The sequence below is a fragment of the Xenopus laevis genome, chromosome 1S, assembly GCF_017654675.1.
Source record: "Xenopus laevis strain J_2021 chromosome 1S, Xenopus_laevis_v10.1, whole genome shotgun sequence".
Classification (NCBI taxonomy): domain Eukaryota; kingdom Metazoa; phylum Chordata; class Amphibia; order Anura; family Pipidae; genus Xenopus; species Xenopus laevis.
In genome coordinates, this window is record NC_054372.1 from 49,391,780 (window position 1) to 49,410,834 (window position 19,055).

General features: G+C 39.7%; 1 protein-coding gene across 2 annotated transcripts in view; it reads left to right on the forward strand.

The window, feature by feature from the left end:
• maml3.S (mastermind like transcriptional coactivator 3 S homeolog) overlaps positions 1–19,055 on the forward strand; it is a 220,791-nt gene that overhangs the window by 143,111 nt on the left and 58,625 nt on the right. For both annotated transcript variants that reach the window (XM_018243293.2, XM_041579571.1), the window contains exon 2: positions 3,242–4,699. In XM_018243293.2, the coding sequence (XP_018098782.1) occupies positions 3,242–4,699 (1,458 nt within the window). The remainder of the gene's footprint in view (positions 1–3,241; positions 4,700–19,055) is intronic.

Here is a 19,055-nt window from a genome sequence, read left to right on the forward strand (position 1 = left end):
TCATGTTCACATAACACCAAAAGGGTTTAAATCTGAATTTTTGGTGGGGAAAAAAACTCGAGTTTTTGGCATTCGGGCCCCCTTGATGTTATGTGAACATTAAAAAGTTATCCAAAACAGAGAAACCCGTGAAATACTTTGGGGATTTTGGGATTTTGGGAAAAAGCCCAAAAAAATCAAGCGATGTGCAATTTTTTTGTGTTTGTCCCCGGTCTGATTATATCATGCTTTTTTAATAATAAATAAGGTCCAATTGTGAATTCCAGTTTGGTCATACTTTTTCTATGAAAAAAGTCAGAAAAATTCGGATTTTGATCCCCCCAAAAAAAAAAGAAAGTTTAAGAAATTTTAAATAACAATTATCAGTGTGTTATTAAGTATTATATTTTTTTTATTTGTATGTATTTTGGGTTGATGTTATCACCCTACTCATTTCAGAGAAGTTTTGTTTACATGTTTAGCTAATGAGGTATGGTTTTTAGTTAGTTCCTTCCAAGCCATATTCCACAGACACAAAGTCTAATGGACTAACATATCCACAACAATATCTCGGCACTCACAGGATTTACATGAAATAATCCTGTTATTGTGCAAAATCTGGCAGTATGGGTTCTGTGACAAGTCAGTGGACTCTTCCCATTGATTGTCCAGTCTATAGCTCAAGCCACAGACTAGGATACCCACCTCTTGATATCCCACATTGCCCTTGCCTGTGGCTGCAGCCTTAGACTGGACAACCAATCAGGATAAAATGTGGAGACTGGAGTCCATTGACCAGACACAGACCCCATGCTGCCGAATTTTGCACAATTAAAGGATTTTTTTTTGCGACTGCTTTGGATGTGCTTCCTGAACTACCACCTGATTCCAGGCAGTTGGTGGATTTATTTCCATGTGCCCTTTATTACTATGGCATATATGAAAAATAATATACCTTGCCCTCCCAAATTTGAAAATATTAGTCTTTTCTGTTATAATCCTATTAATCAATGCATTTAACCCCTCACCTTCCAAAAACAGCTCCAGTTCCCCTAAATAGTTTGTGCTCAGTTAGAATAGTGGGAGTTGTAGTTGCCAGAAACTAGAGTAGCCAGCTATTCAACCTTAATCCATTCTATTCCAGACTTCGTTTTTGTACATTTGCTCCCCAGCGTGTGCATCTTAGCACAGCACTGGGCCTCTCTGCAGCCTTTCATTTAGAGCTGAGCAAATGGCTCACCTTCCTTCAGCCCTTTCATTAAAGGCTTTATTGCTGTAACAGGCCCTAACAGGTACAAGTGTCAGTTGCACTAATTTAATGTTCCACAGAGCAGTGGATTCCTGGTCATGACACTCAGGTGATGTTCTAGAGACTGGAACACGACAAGGGCTAGGCAAGCAGAACTACATGAATGCACTTCTTTGCTAATGGTTAGTCACTGTCCATCTCTTCATTATTGTCTTAACTGTTTGGGTGCTGGGTTTGTATTTCTGTGAGAAGATATACTGTAGTTATTGCAGAAAATATTTAGATATAATTTTGCCAATATACCCTACCTCGGTCATAAATACTCTATGTGCAAATATTTCCTTTTAACCCAAATCCCCTTGTGTTTTATGGTCATTTTAAAGGGATTCTGTCATGATTTTTGTGGAGTAGTTTTTATTTCTAAATTACACTGGTTATACTGCAAATAATTCACTCTACCAAGTACAAATTCATTCCTGAACCAACAAGTGTATTTTTTTAGTTGTGGTGTTGGTGTGTAGGCAGCCATCTCAGGTCATTTTGCCTGGTCATGTGCTTTCAGAAAATGAACACTTCATGCTTTCAACAGGCTATTGTTTCTCCTACTCAATGTAACTAAAGAAGTTGCATTGAGTGCTGTTCTTATATCTATCAGGGAGCTGTTATTTGGTTACCTTCCCATTGTTCTGTTGTTAGGCTGCTGGGAGGGAGGGGAAGCGAGGGTTGTGACATCACTCCAACTTGCAGTACAGCAGTAAAATGTGACTGAAGTTTATCAGAGCACAAGTCACATGACCGAGAGCACCTGGGAAACTGACAACATGGCTAGCTTCATGTCAGAATTCAAAATTAAATATAAAAAAATCTGTTTGCTCTTTTGAAAAACAGATTTCAGTGCAAAATTATGCTTGAACAACAAGTTCAAAAAACTTTTCCTGTTACAGTATCTCTTTAAATTTTCGTTAAGATCGATATAAAAATATTATTGGCGCTGAACACTGTCCACGGAGCTCACAGGCGCCATCTTCTCCCAATTGGTCTTCTCCCTGCTTTGATCGGCGTTTTTGGCGCATGCCCAGTAGGAGCATTTACCGGCACGGATCTACTGCGCATGCGCCAAATGTCACAAAGTTTTCCGATGACATTCGGCGAATGCGCAGTAGATCCGTACCGGTAAATGCTCCTACTGCGCATGCGCCAGAAGATGCCGATCAAAGCAGGAAGAAGACCGCTTGGGAGAAGATGGCGCCTGTGAGCTCCGTGGACAGAACCTGCGCAGAGAGGTGAGTAACAAGTTAGGGGCATTTGCCTGGGGGGACAGGTAGGCCAGGGTAGAGGATGGAGGGGGGGCAACACAGGGGAGGGGGGAGGGATTTTCGCGCCAAGGGGTTTTCCTTCTCCTTTAAGATAAGGATAGTCAGCCTGCAGCCCTACAGATGTTTCTGAACTACAACTCCAAAGCCATCAGAGACCTTTAGCCTGCTAGTGACATCCTGGGAGCAACTCCCTAATGAATGCTGGGAGTTGAAGGTCAACAAAAGACTCCAATGGAAGGCCACAGGGGTGCAGGTTATTTTGAAATCTCAGAAATGCCTCTTCGAAAATCTTCCACGTTCTTTCATGTGCATATCCAGTCTGGCTGGTACACATGTGAGCTTAATGTTTCATAATTACATTGCTTCCCTTTTTTGTATTCAATATAGCTTTCATCTGCCTGTGTCATGGCATTCATTTCTATTTATTTATAGTTTTAATCATACGTCTCATTGTACATATTGCTCATTGTACATTTTATTGCCGTTACTATTTCTTTTTCTGGTGTTGAACGCTGACAATATACTTGGATTTTCTTAATAAATGCTATACTTTTTAGTTTTTGGCTGATCAAAAAAGTTCTTTAATCATAACCAAACATAAATAGGCAATGCAATCTTCTTGGTGTTCACTTGACAATTTACTGTGGAGCTTTTATTATAAAAAGTAACTAAATGATTTTTTTCTGTTTCATTTTAGCTGCAAGAAGCTGTCCAAAGGAAGCTTGATGGTGCACGATCACCCCAAAATGGAGAACAGCAAAATGGGGTTTGTGATGGGAGATTCTCTCCATCTGCTAAACGTCGAAGGAAGGAGTTGCCTGGAATGGACACACTTAATACTCTTTCCAACATGCCACTACCTTCAGTCTCTCCTCTTCACCAGCTCGATATCAAGCCTCATGTACAGAACAGCGGGATTCATTCTGTTGGCTTGGATGATATAAGTAAGAATGGTGGGCAACAAGATATAAAACTTGCATTGAATGGTTCCAATGATCTGGAGGAAAGTCTCAATATACTCCAAGACAAAGACATGAAGCAAGAACCTCTAGATGATGTTTCTGTAATAGACACCTCAGAAACATGTCTTTCTAACCAAAACAAACTTTTCTCTGACATCAACTTAAATGACCAGGAATGGCAAGAGTTGATAGATGAGCTTGCAAACACGGTTCCAGAAGACGATATACAAGACTTGTTCAATGAAGACTTTGAGGAGAAAAAGGAACTTGATTTTCCCAGGCCTTCTGCCCAAACCCCACTTCCACAAGAAAGTGCCAGTGTAAAGAGTGATCCATCTCACTCTCCCTTTCCCAGTGTTCCAATAGGCTCTCCTCAGGTGAGGCCATCTTCATCTGGTCCTTCTTTTTCTAATGTGTCTTCTGTATCTAGCATACCTTCTGTTTCTAGTGCCCCATCCACCTTAATGCTTGCTGGCTCACCAGCAAGTTGTGTTGTTCAATCTCCACAAACCCCTACACAACCCCATACTCCTGGTCAGCCATCAACAAGACCTGGGAATGGTTATGCTATGAACCCCTCTTCTAATTCAGGGAGCGGGTCTGTAAACCTTCCAAGTGCTGATTTATCTCCAGCTGAACAACTAAAACAAATGGCAGCACAACAGCAGCAGAGAGCAAAACTGATACAACAAAAACAGCACACAAACCAGCCTTCCAACTGGTCACCTGTTGGGCCTCCATCTAGTCCATATGGAGGGGCATATGGAACAGAAAAACCAAACAGCCCTATGATGTACCCCCAAGTGTTTAACAATCAAACTCCAGTTGTTTCTCCAATGACGAACAATCCTCCGAAAACCACCATGAACAACTACCTCCCTCAAAGCCACATGAACATGGCAAACCAGCAGACAAACAATCTGGGTACAAATTCAATTAGCAAGCCTTCTAATATGCTTAGTTATGGTAATACAAAACCACTGTCACATTTTTGTTCTGAGATGAGTCAAAGGATGACTCCCCCTCTAGCCGGCCAAAACAAGAACTCCCTGATACCATACATGCAACATCAGCCGCCAATTCCACAACAGATAAGCCATTTAAGTGAGGAGCAGAAACGTTTGCTTATTATGAAGCAGAAGGGGCTCATGAACCAATCAATGGGATATCCTTCTCTTTCAGCACATGCACAGGTAGGTTTCCATATTAAATTTTGCTTTTCATCTTTCTGTATTCTACAATGTGTTTTCAACTGCATTTTCAGCCTGTTATAAACACCTGGCAGGTGTAGCATGTACACGCTGTCCTATAAAAATTCCCTCATTGAAAAAATATAAAGAATAATGGTGTTTTTGTTGATATGGCTGCCTAAATGGTACAGGATTATTATTTTTTTGAAGAATGAAAGTTGAGAAGGAACAAATAATATTTTAAGAAAATTTTATTTTACTATTTTTGAGAGTTAAAAGAAAGCATGGCTGCACAGAAAGTGGAAGCCGCGATACTGGTGTGATCACTAGATTACACTGCTTTGCTCATATGCTGTAGTGTAGAATTATGGGTTGTGAAAGGGACTGTCTGTATAAACAGAAGACTATGCTCTCATATTTTATACATCTTATTGATCATATCTTATTGACTTTACACACATTTCCACACATAAATATGTGTGGCTCCTGTTTATTTCCTTTTGGCACCCACCTTACCATTCATGCCTGGGCAAATTGTGCCCAACCAAATGTAGGCATGTATAGCCAGCTTTACTGACAGAGAGCGTCAGTTGCCTCATGAGGAAACTTCGGAAATCCGAAGCCATACGTATGCCATCCCGCTGGTGATTCGTATTTTTGCCGGAGGGAAGGCATTTCGGGGAGATTAGTCGCCAGCAGTAGAGAAGATTTGTTGCTGGGCGACTAATCTCCCCATCTGCCAGAACCCTAAGGGCAGAGACACACGCTGCTATTTCGGTAGATTAGTCGTCAATCGACAAATCGCTTCTCCTTCAGTCAACTAATCTTCCCGAACTGCCTTCCTGCCGGCTAGAATGTAAATCGCTGGTTGGATGGCACTTGGAAAGCTTTGTTTTGCAAAGTTGCCTCACAAGGAAACTTCGGCCGACTTCGGAAAGCTGAAGCAATCCGAGTGCCATCCCGACAGCGGTTTACATTCTAGCCGGCAGGAAGGCAGTTTCATACCTCCCAGCTGTCCCGTTTTTAGAGGGACAGTCCCTCTTTTGACAGCTCAACCTGCAGTCCCTCATTTGTACTGGAAAGTCACTTTTTTTTCTCTGCACTGAATAGACAGAAAAAGAAACGTTATTTCTAACTTACTTGGCTTTTGGCAGAGAGCCTAGAACAGCCACGACTGCTTATAGAATACTTTTGTAACAACTTCTAGATAAGCAATAAGTAATTGTAACAATATAAGATAACAGGTCCCTTGGGAAAAGTTAGATTAACATCTTAAAGGCCAATTAACCTTCATTAGCAACACTGTAATAACTGGAAAAAAAAACACAGAAATATGTTCAAACTTTCATAACTTGCCAAATTTTGTAAAATGAACATGGTATTTAGGGGGTGTGGCCACAAAATGGGTGTGGTCAGAAAATATGCTGCATTAAGCACGGCAACTTTTTTGTCCCTCTTTTTATTTCCAAAATGTTGGGAGGTATGCAGTTCAGGGAGATTAGTCGCCCGAAGAAGAAGAAATGTGTCGTTGGGCGACTAATCTCCCGAAAGAGCAGCGTGTGTCTCTGCCCTAAATGGCAAGGCTGCAGAACTAGATTCTCGCTATATGGGTTTACTTGATGATTCACTGACATACACCTTGTGCAGTCTAATTACTGTGCTAGCAGATAATTAAACAAATGAAAGATAAAGCTAGATGTTGACCATGGCTGAGCAAAGACACTGACAACATCCATTTAGCATTCGGGACATTAGGGGAAAAGTTGGAGGATGTAATACATAAAGGAGGTCGTAGGAAGAGGGTAGAAGTCCGAGTTCCGGCCCAGTCCAACCCTGGAAGGAGGACAGTGGTGGCAATCAAAGCGGAATCTGCAATAAAAGCTTTGACAATCTCTATAGCACCACTATAAACAAGTTTACAGAGTAAATTAGGATAATGTATTTAATAATCATACATACTTTACTTCTCCATTTTTCTTTGTGTGTTTTTTTTTCTGCAATTGTTTATTCTCAAGTTAGGTATCATGGGAAATGGTAAGGATGATGCTTTATGCAGTGAGCACAAAAGGTAGGATGAATGCAAGCCTATGTAGGAGGACAGAATTAATAAATATCTGTCATCTCTGCACTCATCTGAAATATTTAATTCATTTTAGCTTAATAAATATGATAAAAATAGAAGAATACATTAGATTTTATTGTGCTGTGGATAAATATCTGCCATGCAACTTGCAATTCCAATATACTGTGAACCAATACACTGTATTACAACTGGGGGAAAAAATTCACCTGCTGACAAATCCATGCGCTGCATACTAATCAGAATCGCCTGCTGCTGTAACAGCCCTGCTATATGACTGTCACAACAATGCCTTGCTTTTTACTAGGTTCCCAGTTATAGTATTATTTCCTTAGGGGCAGGCAGCAGTTATTTCTTCTTCTTATTGTTGTATTTAACCACTTACCTGCCACAGATTGTACAACATAAGTAACTGGTTATCAAGTGTTTTACTGGCTGCGCCATAGATTCTATATTTCTGGGATGCTCTTTGTGTCGTGTCAAAGGTTGCCTGACTAAATGCAGCGCAAGAGGGGTTACTTACACCACTCATTGCTTTCTAAAAAATATTTTTCAGTACTTTCTGTCATTTTTGTATTATGTACATGTACAGTAAGGAAAAAAAAAAGCTTTTGTGATCAAATTTTTGTTGGTGGTACTATAATAATATAAGAAAGGTTATGCACATAGGATTTCAGGGGCAGCCCTTATTTTTTAAAATGACAGTTTTCTATTTAGGATCACCTAATGGCACATACTGCTAAGAAAATATACATGAAGCAGGGTTTTACGTATGAGCTGTTTTATGCAATTTATTTTCCTAGAGAACTACATTGTTCGGGGGTATAGTTTTCCTTTAATGGATCTCTGTCTCTTAGGGTCAGTTCACACAGGGTCAGGGCACACAGGCAGATTTGGGGAGATGAGTCGCCCAGAGACAAATCTCCTCTTCTTTGGGGTGACTAATCCCCCCGAACTGCCTCCCTTGCCTAAAATGTAAATCGACGGAGGGTTGGCACGATTCGCCCGAAGTTTACTCATGAGGCAACTTCGGAAAACGAATCACACTGTGCGCCATCCCACTGGCGATTTACATTTTAGCCAGCGGGAAGACTGGGAGGCAGTTCGGGGAGATTAGTCGCTGAAGAAAAGGGTCTCCAGGCGACTAATCTCCCTGAATCTGCCTGTGTGACCTGACCCTTAGGGTTGCTACTTGTCTGCTTTTGAACTGGACAGCCCGTTGTATTAGGGGGCTGTCCAGTTCAAAACATCCTGTATGGTTTTAAAAAAAAGGCAGAATTTCATAATAGGTGCAGGTGTGACATCACAGCCACACCCCTAACATCACTAGACAAGCCCCTAACATCACCACCCAGCCCTCTGATGTCACAGGCCGCCCCTTTGACATCACCAGTCTGCCCCTCTCTCCAGATTAGTGGCAACCCTACTGTCTCTGTATCTATATTCTTCTTCTTGCTCCAGAGGGGCTGCTGCTGCCACCATCATCCAGTTCTATGTATTTATATGTTTTAGTAGTATCTTTTCACAAAAAAATCATGGTATGCTAGAAATGTTGCTAACATACATGTCATTGAGTTGCATGGCCAATATGTGCATGTATTGGTCAGACATTTATGCAGTCCTCTAGATACATACATCATACAACATACCTACAACATGGATCTTCTACAAAGTTTGTGGGAACCATAAAAAAGTTGCCATATGCCATATATCCTATGCCCTCTTTTTAAAACCTCTGTTAAAAATGAAAAGGCTGCTGTAGTTACACAGATTTACATTTACACAGAGTCCACTGAGAAATTCTAGCATCAAGCAGGACAAAACAAATAAAGTGACTGCCATAAAAGTGTCAGTGCAGATTGCCAGATTGCATAAAGAAACCTCAAAATGCCTTCGATGCAAGATGAGTTATCATGCTATTTAGGGTGAGTCTACAAAATCCCTTAAATACACAAAATATTTTCTTGGGCCCTGAAGCTGAAACACTGCTCTTGCACATACTGTAGTTCTATTATGATCAGACTGTCGTATTTTGCAGCTAAAAACCCATTATTTTGAGAGAAAATTGATTTGTGTGTGAGGCTATAGGAGTCTGTAAGTTATAGAAAGATCTACCACTGGCATAAGCTATTTTTAATTCCTTTAATTTACTATTTTATATCTTTATTTCCTACAAATCTGATAATGAAGTGAAGTATAGTTATATCAAACATGTTATTAATACCCTGTGGATTTTATACACTTCCAATTACAGAATTAAACCTACACACTTTGTAGTTGAGTACACACAGTGCAGGCCTCCAGTCCAACCCACTGTGACTGCAAGTCTACATAACCGATGCTTTGTGGGTTTGTTTAACAGTGCAGTTAACCCTGATAGGAGTGCTTTAAAAAATTATTTATGCATTGCACATGGTTCCATCCTGCCTTATAACTGTATAGCAGGTTATTGGCTGATTTGGCTGTATATAAACATCCTGGGGAGAAGGTCAGGAGCTCCTGACCCTCCTATTAACATGTCAATGAGTATAGCTGGTGCTCCGAGCTTTCCTTCCACTACATGTGCGATGAGCCTCATTAATTACATTTAGAAAGAAAGGCACACTGCTAGAGAAGCAAGGGGCACATAAAAGCAGTCTTGGCTCTACGTGAATGGGAATAATTGGATGGTTGGCAGCATGTTAAATTGGTGGTCTATCCAAATAAAAAGATCGTTGTTCTGTAAACATAAAACCAAATGATAACAAAAGGCAGGGTGGCTCACTTTCTGCGAATCTAAATAGATTCAGCCTACCGCAGGTTTTTTAACAAATCTGCGTCTTGCTCTCCGTCATATTAAAGGCTTGCTTCCTTTATTTTTGGCAAACAAAAGGCATGTGTAATTGGTAGGAGAATGGGCGTTTGAGCAGTCATGTATTATTTGATGCTGTGCCCCCATTAGTCTGCTTTCACAATGCCTGACGTTTTGTCTGTCGCACTGATTTCAGCTAAATCTCATTTTATTCAGGCAAAAAAAAAGGAAAGTTAAGGACTTTATTCAGTTGGAATGGTTTGTGTAAGGAAGTCCAAATTATGCTTTCCTACTAAAATGCAACTCCTCACATGACCATCTATAATTGTGGTGGGATTCTTTGACGTAGATGGCCAGCTTAAATATATTGCAATAGATGGACAAACAATCCCTGTTTTGTTTAAAGGGCAAGCCATTTTTTAGTAGCTTAAGACACAAAAAGTTTCAATGTCCTTAATATATTGATAATGGGTTGAGTGCAGAGGACTTTTTGTATTTGTCTATGTGACTCAGGGCAAAACATAAGCTGGGGGACTCCATTATTTCTAGTAAGAATTTTTAGAAAATACATTTTAATTTTCATTGTATCACCCAGTTTCAATTGACCTATATTTGGTCATAGAATGCCTTTGTCGCCAAGTTACATAGTTAAATCGGGTTGAAAAAAGACAAAGTCCATCAAGTTCAACCCCTCCAAATGAAAACCCAGCATCCATACATACACCCCTCCCTACTTTTAATTAAATTCTATATACACATACCTATACTAACTATAGAGCTTAATATCACAATAGCCTTTGATATTATGTCTGTCCAAAAAATCATCCAAGCCATTCTTAAAGGCATTAACTGAATCAGCCATCACAACATCACCCGGCAGTGCATTCCACAACCTCACTGTCCTGACTGTGAAGAACCCCCTACGTTGCTTCAAATGAAAGCTCTTTTCTTCTAGTATAAAGGGGTGGCCTCTGGTACGGTGATCCACTTTATGGGTAAAAAGGTCCCCTCCTATTTGTCTATAATGTCCTCTTATATACTTGTAAATTGTAATCATGTCCCATCGCAAAAGAAAAGAAACAGTCTAATTTAAGTCTTCCATCCCTCTGACCAATTTAGTTGCACTTAGTCTCTGCACTCTCTCCAGCTCATTTATATCCCTCTTAAGGGCATCTTATTTCTCTTATGCTAATATGTTGTTCAAAACTACACTTCAGGGTCGGTCAGACGGGATCATTGTAATCACCAGTTAAAACACAGGCCCTGCTGACCCAACCTGTGTGCTACCACGAAGTGGCAACAAGGGACACTTCTGGAAGGGGGATTTGCAGCTGGGGGGGGTGGAGGTCCTTGAGGTGGCATCCTTGGTGGGCCCTGGACCCCCTAGTTTACACTGCTCCACTTGGTATTAAGACTAACTCCTCTAAATGTATTAATGGATTTGTATTTAAATAAATAAAGTTTTTGCTTTGGGTCACATTCCCTTTACTAATCATTGGTAGACATGGATTAAGGTCCAGTTCAGGTATCCTCAGCAGTGATTTAAAGCTGGAGGGCAAAAGATCCATCTGTAAAATTCAGACTTATGTTTGTCACTCTCTGATGTCATATACTAAGAGTTCTCCTTTCTCAAAAGGAGGTGATATTTTGGAGTTCTATCAAGGTACCAATTAAAACTGCTGTGGAACTTTAAAGATTAATTAGTTCTGTATAAAGCTCTGACATGCTGCAGGGCATATTATTTTACAAATGACACCATGGTCATACCTAGATGGCATTGTTAGGGCATCCCCAGTGTGAGATATCAACTAAGTATTAATGAGTGCTACTATGATCAGTCTACATTAGTTTTGAAGGCCAGATCTTCATGCTGTGCTAATGCAGCCTATGCAACATAGTTTCATTGATCTCTCTGTAGCATAAGCAGAAACTTCTGTTTGCCTATTCACACCTAAGCCAACTGACTATGCTCTGTAGATATGGCAAGTTTTTAATCAAGTCTTATTCAATCCTAGCTTTAGAACATGATGTAAAACTGGCCATGTCTCTTCTTTATTTTACAAACTTACTATCTCAAATTATCATATAAGATAAGTATTTTCAAGCTTTCTTTGGGTTGTGCACTCTTTAGCCTAGAGCAGGGGTCCCTAACTTTTTTTAACATGTAAGCCACATTCAAATGTAAAAAGAGGGAGCAACACAACACATGGAAGCATCACAACACAAACAATGCATGTTTAAAGTCTCCTGAGATGCCAAATATGGTTGTTATTGTCTCTTTGGTAGCCTCTATGTGGACTGGCAGCTTACAAAGGCTTTGTTTGGCAGTACACATGGGTTTTATGGAAACAAAACTTGCCGCATAGCCTTGAATTCAGAATTAAGCACCTGCTTTGAGGCCACTGGGAGCAACAGCCAAGGGGTTGGGGAGAAAAATGTTGCTTGTAAGCCACTGGTTGGGGATCACTGACCTAGAGTCATATAGGGGACTTATCTGTGGAATTTTATGGTAAGTGAAAATTTGTTCAGTTTGAGATTCATATCCCCTTTTTGGAAAAGGTAAAAGCAAGATGCTGTCAGTAGAAACAGTTGCAAATAAAATACCACAAATAATGACATCTAATTTTTTGACAACAGACAAAATGAATTTGCTGTAATAGATTCCTGGAACTATATCAGGGTGGTTGGTTAATACAACAATGGTTTCATATGTCTATAGCCTTGTAATGAGGTAAGGGGAACCTGACCAAATATGAGGGCACAAAAGGGGGACCCAAAACAGCCAGAAACTACTATTTTAAGACATGCTTCTTTTTCCTTTCTTGCTTCCATTGGATCTACTATATAGTTCAGATAACTTTAATTATGTTCGGAAATAAGGTCTACCAGACATTATATATTTGAAATGTAGTCATTTGTTTCTGTATGTGCACATTGTCTGCTTCCAAGAAGGCCTCAGGTAACACAAGAGTTAAAATCACATGTCCATGCAATCATTTGCATTCAGCTATTTGCCCAAGACATGTTATTCTGATCGTTGGCTCTGGCCCATGCTCTAACAAATGGAGGAGGATGGGAGGATTAAATGAAACGGGAGCAAACGCTTGATTTCTTTTTGTCTATTAATCTGTCTCGGGCGCTGTTAAATATTTTCTGCCCCCGCCATCCTTTGATTCTGTTGCTAGGAAAAGCAAATGGGAGGTAAAAGTTCAGCAGTGCTCTGCATTGCATGGCAGCATTGAGACCTTTTTAATGAAGAATAATGAAGAGTAATTGCATATCTGTAATAATATCAAACTTCCAAAGTCAAGGGATTGGATTGGATGCGTCCCAAGAATGTGCCGCGAATGAAACGTACTGCAGTGACCATCTTGTGAAGCGATCCATCTTGTAAAAATATGATCCTACCAAAGGCAATTTGTACTTTGTCCAGCACTCTTAACAAACCTTGAGATGTTACTAAAGGGTAACCACCAATGTTATCCTTTTGTAATTCTCCTGCATATACTGTAGTTACATAGTAGTTTAAAAAAGACAACGTCCATCAAGTTCAATCCTTCCAAATGAAAACCCAGCATCCATACACACACCCCTCCATACCTTCACATAAATTCACACATGTCGAAATTCGGAATTTTGCCGTGAATCCATGGCTGAAGAATACATCCGCTCATCACTATCCATAATAAATGCGATGCACAAACACAACAATCTAATGGTCAAACAACAATCTATATAGAATGCACACTGATAAAAGGACCCGAGAGCCAGCTCCCTGATAATAATATATGGAAGCTGCTAGACAATAACTATCAGTGGCTCCTACAAACCATGCCATGCCAACAGCACTCCTTATTTTTTCATTGCAGTTTTTCTGTTGTGCAAATATGTGTTGTGCTGCTCTCTGCCACAGCTCACAAAAAAAGCCATTCTCTAGCTGTGTGCTCCCAGCGGAAGACTTGTGAAACTGACATGATTATCTCTACAGTGGCACTGGGCTGTGAAAATGACTGATCTCTAGCCATTTAAACTTGAGTCTTGCCACATACTGCATAAAATATTTCATCTCTTGTTGCTTCTAATGCAGTGCTGTCAGCCATTTGAGACACTTTATTGGAAATTGGATGTTTGGGAGTGTGAGCCCATTAAAAGACTTTAGATTGAAGTCTTTTTTTTTTTAAAGATTGGTCTATATGTCTATCTATATAGTGATTCTTTTGTGTAATTTATGGTATGAAATGAAGTATGCAAGGAAATTTGACTTTCTGCATTATCATGCTCTTGGATTGAGAATATAATTGGATAAAGGAAAATACTTTACAGAGTAGAAGTAAAATAGCATTGCTGTTTATGATTTTTTTTTTAATAATACACAAAGGCCAACCTACAAAGTATAAGTAGTGCTTAGTGATGCTTACTGATGATTACTGGGCTCCATTGCAAATTATTTTTCAGGCCCACAAAATGTCTAGATCAGTTGTCCCCAACAAGTGGCTATCGAGCAACATGTATCCAACCCTTTGGATTTTGCTCCCAGTGGCCTCAAAGAAGGTGCTTATTTTTTTCCTGAATTGGGGGCAAGTTTTGGTTGCATAAAAACCAATTGCTCTGCCAAACAGAGCCTCCTATAGGCTACTAGTCCACATAAGGGCTACCATTAGCCAATCACAGTCCATATGTGGCACCCCAGTTAACTTTTTTTATACTTGTGTTGCTCCCCAACTCTTTGTTTTACATTTTTATGTGGCTCACTGGTTAAAAAGGTCAGAGAGCCCTGGTCTAGATGTTGACTTGTTTTCTGAATATTTTTTAAAATACAGGTATGGGATCCGTTATCTGGAAACCCAAGCTACGAATTACGGAAAGGCCATCTCCCATAGACTCTATTTCATCAAAATAATCTAAATTTTTTTAAAAATGATTTCCTTTTTCTCTGTAATGATAGACCAGTACCTTGTACTTGATTCCAACTAAGATATAATTAATCCTTATTAGAAGCAAAACTAGCTTATTGGGTTTATTAAGGGGCAGATGCATCAAGGGTCGAATATCGAGGGTTAATTAACCCTCGATATTTGACTGGGAATGAAAATCCTTCGACTTTGAATATTGAAGTCGAAGGATTTTCGAACGATTCGAAGGATTTTAATCCAACGATCGAAGGATTATCCTTCGAACAAAAAAATTTAGCCAAGCCTATGGGGACCTTCCCCATAGGCTAACATTGGGTTTGGTAGCTTTTAGGTAGCGAACTAGGGGGTCGAAGTTTTTTCTTAAAGAGACAGTACTTCGACTATCGAATGGTCGAATAGTCGAAGGATTTTTAGTTTGATTCCTTCGATTCGAAGTCATAGTCAAAGGTCGAAGTAGCCAATTCAATGGTCGAAGTAGCCCAAAAAACACTTCGAAATTCGAAGTTTTTTTACTTCGAACCCTTCACTCTAAGTTAATGAATTGGCCCCATAGTGTTTAAATGATATTCTAGTAGACTTAAGATATGAAGATCCAAATTACAAAAAGATCGGTTATCCGGAAAACCACAGGTCCCGAGCATTCTGGATAACTTCTGCCCCCCTGCAGCTTCTTCTGTAGTTATGGCTCTGGTAACTGGTTCTAGTGACATCCCCTGTGTCAGATAACAGATTCACAACAGGAATATCCTAGCTCTGTCCCTACAGGTGTAAAACAACAGAAGGTTGTAGATGGTTTTAAATCTTGTACACATGTTTGGCTAACTACACTTGAGAAAGTGTCCTTGCTGACTCTAAACATGTTGTGTATTTTGAAATAAAAGTTTTGCAGCACAGTACTGCGGATGCTTTGTGGCCTCCTCCATACAACGTGTATTGATACAAAAGAAGGTTGTGTTTAAACCTGAGCTACAATATCTGTTAAATTAACAAATAATGGGAATAATGAAGAAAAGAATCAAATCATATTTCTTGTCATAGAGATTATACCATTTGATGTCATTTACTGGATTCACTTGCTCTGATTTACTGTAAAGCTGGGAGAGAGCAAATTGCTTTGCAGTGATATTAAGTAGCCAGATTATCTCTGGCTTTACACTGTGAATTCTGACTGCCAAATTAACCTCTAATGAGTGCATCTTTCTGGAAGTCACAAAATTCAGCTCCATATTATCCATCCAAATGTACACAAATGAGGGAAGTGTGTATTCATTCTTTATGACCAGCAGCCTTCTAGATCTTGCTGTAATGCAGCTCCTGGATGATGTCTGGGGAATGTTGAAAATTCAACAATTTTTTCAGAACTGCATTTTGTTAATGTATATAGGCTCTACAACCCATTTATTTGCCCATGAGCTGAATGAGCAGTCTGTTTGGGCACACATCTATATAAATGAATTGCACTGATACATGTAGCCCATGAAGTACAGTCCCTTTCACTACTGCATCCGCAGAACATCTCCCCCATCCAATGATCAGCATCTTGTGTCTGTTGCATTGTAAATAAGCAATTACTGCACCATATAGAGGGTGGGAGTGGAATGACAGAAGAAAAAGAACTAGCATTTATGACTTGTGTTTTATACAGAGGCATGGCTTTCACTATAATCACATCTCATGCTCTCATACATTGACCATCTATTGAGCATATACACCCTTATGTGAAGGTATAAAAGAGGTTTATGTGTTAAGTTGGTGGGACTAATTTAGCACCATGACTCTGTAGCATCCACTCAAGCAAAGGTGCACCCTCCTCAACAAACATTATTATGGGAACGTTCTACGTTCTAAGTACCTAAATGTTGTTAAGTTGGAAGCCTGTAAATGGTTAAAAACTATTTAAGACAAATGCATCTGTTTTGCCACAGAAGGACCAATTGAAATTATCAGACTTTAGTGTGACTGTAGCAGAACAAACTCTGTATTGTCATGGACTTGGTGTTCAGTTGTTGTTGTGCTGAGCTTAACCAAAGGACTTTCAATGAACAGCTGCTCAGAACCAGTACAATAAAGACTTGCAGAACACAAGCTGGCCATTGTTTTCATTAGTCGTCATTATTACACTTGGTGCCCTTTATCTTTGTCACTCAGGAAAGTCTGACTAGGGCAATGAAAATCCACATAGCATCCTCCGTCCCCAAAGTCTGCTGATGCCTTAGCTTACGTCTCTCTGTTTTTGCCCTATTCATTTTTCTTGCTTTGTTAGCCCCAAGGTTTCCCCGAAATCTTCAGATTATTCACCAGCACTCTTGTCTCTCTTTTGTGTAGAACATTATAGGTTTCTTTGTAAGCAGTTGCTTGTGAAGTGAAGGCGAGCTTGCTGGTGGCTTTCAACAACGTAGCCAGTGAATGGTACCAGGACGGAGGAATTCTATGTAGGAAAGTGAGATCATCATGTTGATAATGTGTTTTCACAGCAGTTATGGACTTGGCAGAGAATAGAGCCTTTGGCGTAAGCTGTCCTTTCTACAGGATAATTCTAAAGATAAAATAGTCGTAATACCTGGAATGATGCTACTTTAACAATGGTGATCTTGCGTTCAATTTGTTAAGCATGGGGTTATTTCCAGATGGGCTAAACACCCAATAGTCTGAAAAATAGAAATAAGAAACCGCATGTACTGCCATAATATAAAGAGTTATCACAAAATGTCCTCCAGGGTAATGCAAAGAGGCCGGGTGAGGAAAATTATGTGAAAATGAGATATGCATACATAATTTATTAATATGTCATTATTGCTTTTAACCATTGAACAAAGCCTTGTGGGGTACCTGACTCTCATGTAGGCAGGCTTGTACTTGCTATTGTAACTTACTGGGTCTCTGGCATCTTAAAGCCAAAGTAGAAGTAGGCATTCTACACATGGAAGACCCCCTGAAACCCACACTTATTAGATTAGCACAATAACAAATGTGGCACATTGCATGAGCATGCTGGTAAAACCAGAAGAAAAATAAACAAAGCAATTCACATTTATAATTTAATTGAGCCCACAGTGATTTACATACAAATAATGGTGCTTCCTGCATAGTTGCATTTCCATAAGGACCCAATTTGCCACTAATATTCATCTTGTCCCCTGCAAGATTTCCATCTTAAAGCAGGGAAATTAAACTCTCTATTCTACCTGTAGCAGGTTTTTGGCAGAACAAGAACACCAGGCACAAGTTGGGGAGGTTGGACCATTTCCCAGTGCTGTCAGATGGGAATCACTGGCATAGCCTTGGCACACTATGAGTACTTTGCATGCCAGGTGATAGGAATGATGTAGACAGCAAGTTTGGCTCATAGGAGAGAATGGGCTCCTGCTCACAGAACCATGATATATCTTTCATGGGCCAGCAAGCAATGTTCATGCAGCGCTTACTGGCAGTAGAGTTTTAAAGAGCTGATGATCCTTTTACTTGATTGCCATGTGGTTGGAGAACTATGCCAGGGCAATTGTTATAAAAACACTCATAATCAGTAATATTTCTCAGTTTGTAAATGCTGCTCTGTAATTAAACAATATTTCCATTGCTTTGAATATAGTACCGAAAATGAACACCCCTCATTCTTGCTGTAAGTTTATTTGGCCACTCGTTATCCCGAAGTAGCCCTACTGACCTGACAATATACATTTCTGTCCTGACTTGCAGACAAAGCAACGCATGCCATCTTGACTGGCACAATACAAGGTAATTAGAGTTTCTTGTTCAAAGCTGGTTTGGAGATCCATTCACTGTTGCCAAAGCAGAACGGGGGGAAAAAAACATTAACACCATAAAGATTAAACACATATGCGACTATTATTAGTCTCTTCATCATGCTAATGGACAGCTTGTAAGAAATTTGGCTCCCTATCATTGGCACCAAGCTCTAAATATCAAACAGAGCATTGTTCCTCCTTTCTTTTGATAAGTGCGACTTGGAGAGCATAGATAGGAGGCTCTCTTTTATCTGCAGCTCTCACACTGCTTGTATAGAAAGCTCAGATATGGAAAGGAGAGCGACAATGTACTGCTACATTCTCCAATTGTCATGACATCCTCTTTAGTCCCTTATGCTCTGTCTCTGGCATCTCTTTATTATCCAGCAGCGCCCCAAGCATAGACACGGAAAGTCAACTTTAATCACTACAAGGCAAATATGCAATTAAATACCTTTTCGTCTGTGGCTATTGAGTGGCCAGAATCACTGAGTTCTGCCATAAGGGAAATATACTGAATAGGCAACAAAGGATTAGAATATTTTAAGTTCAGTGCAGTCTTTTTTCTATTTAGCTTAGTTTTTTAACATGACACTTTTCTTGGGCAACTGAAGTAAGAAACTTTCTAAATACAATTAATAAAACATTCTGCATTGTTTCTGAAATAATCAAGTTTATCTTCACTATTCCTCTCTCAGCATCTGTTTCTCTTCATTCAGGAGTTGGGTGTCAGATGAATGATCCAATATATCTTATAGGGGAGGCTTCCTTTCCTTACAGATGTATTAGAGGTCATTCAAATAACTGATTCCAGTACAAACAAAATCTA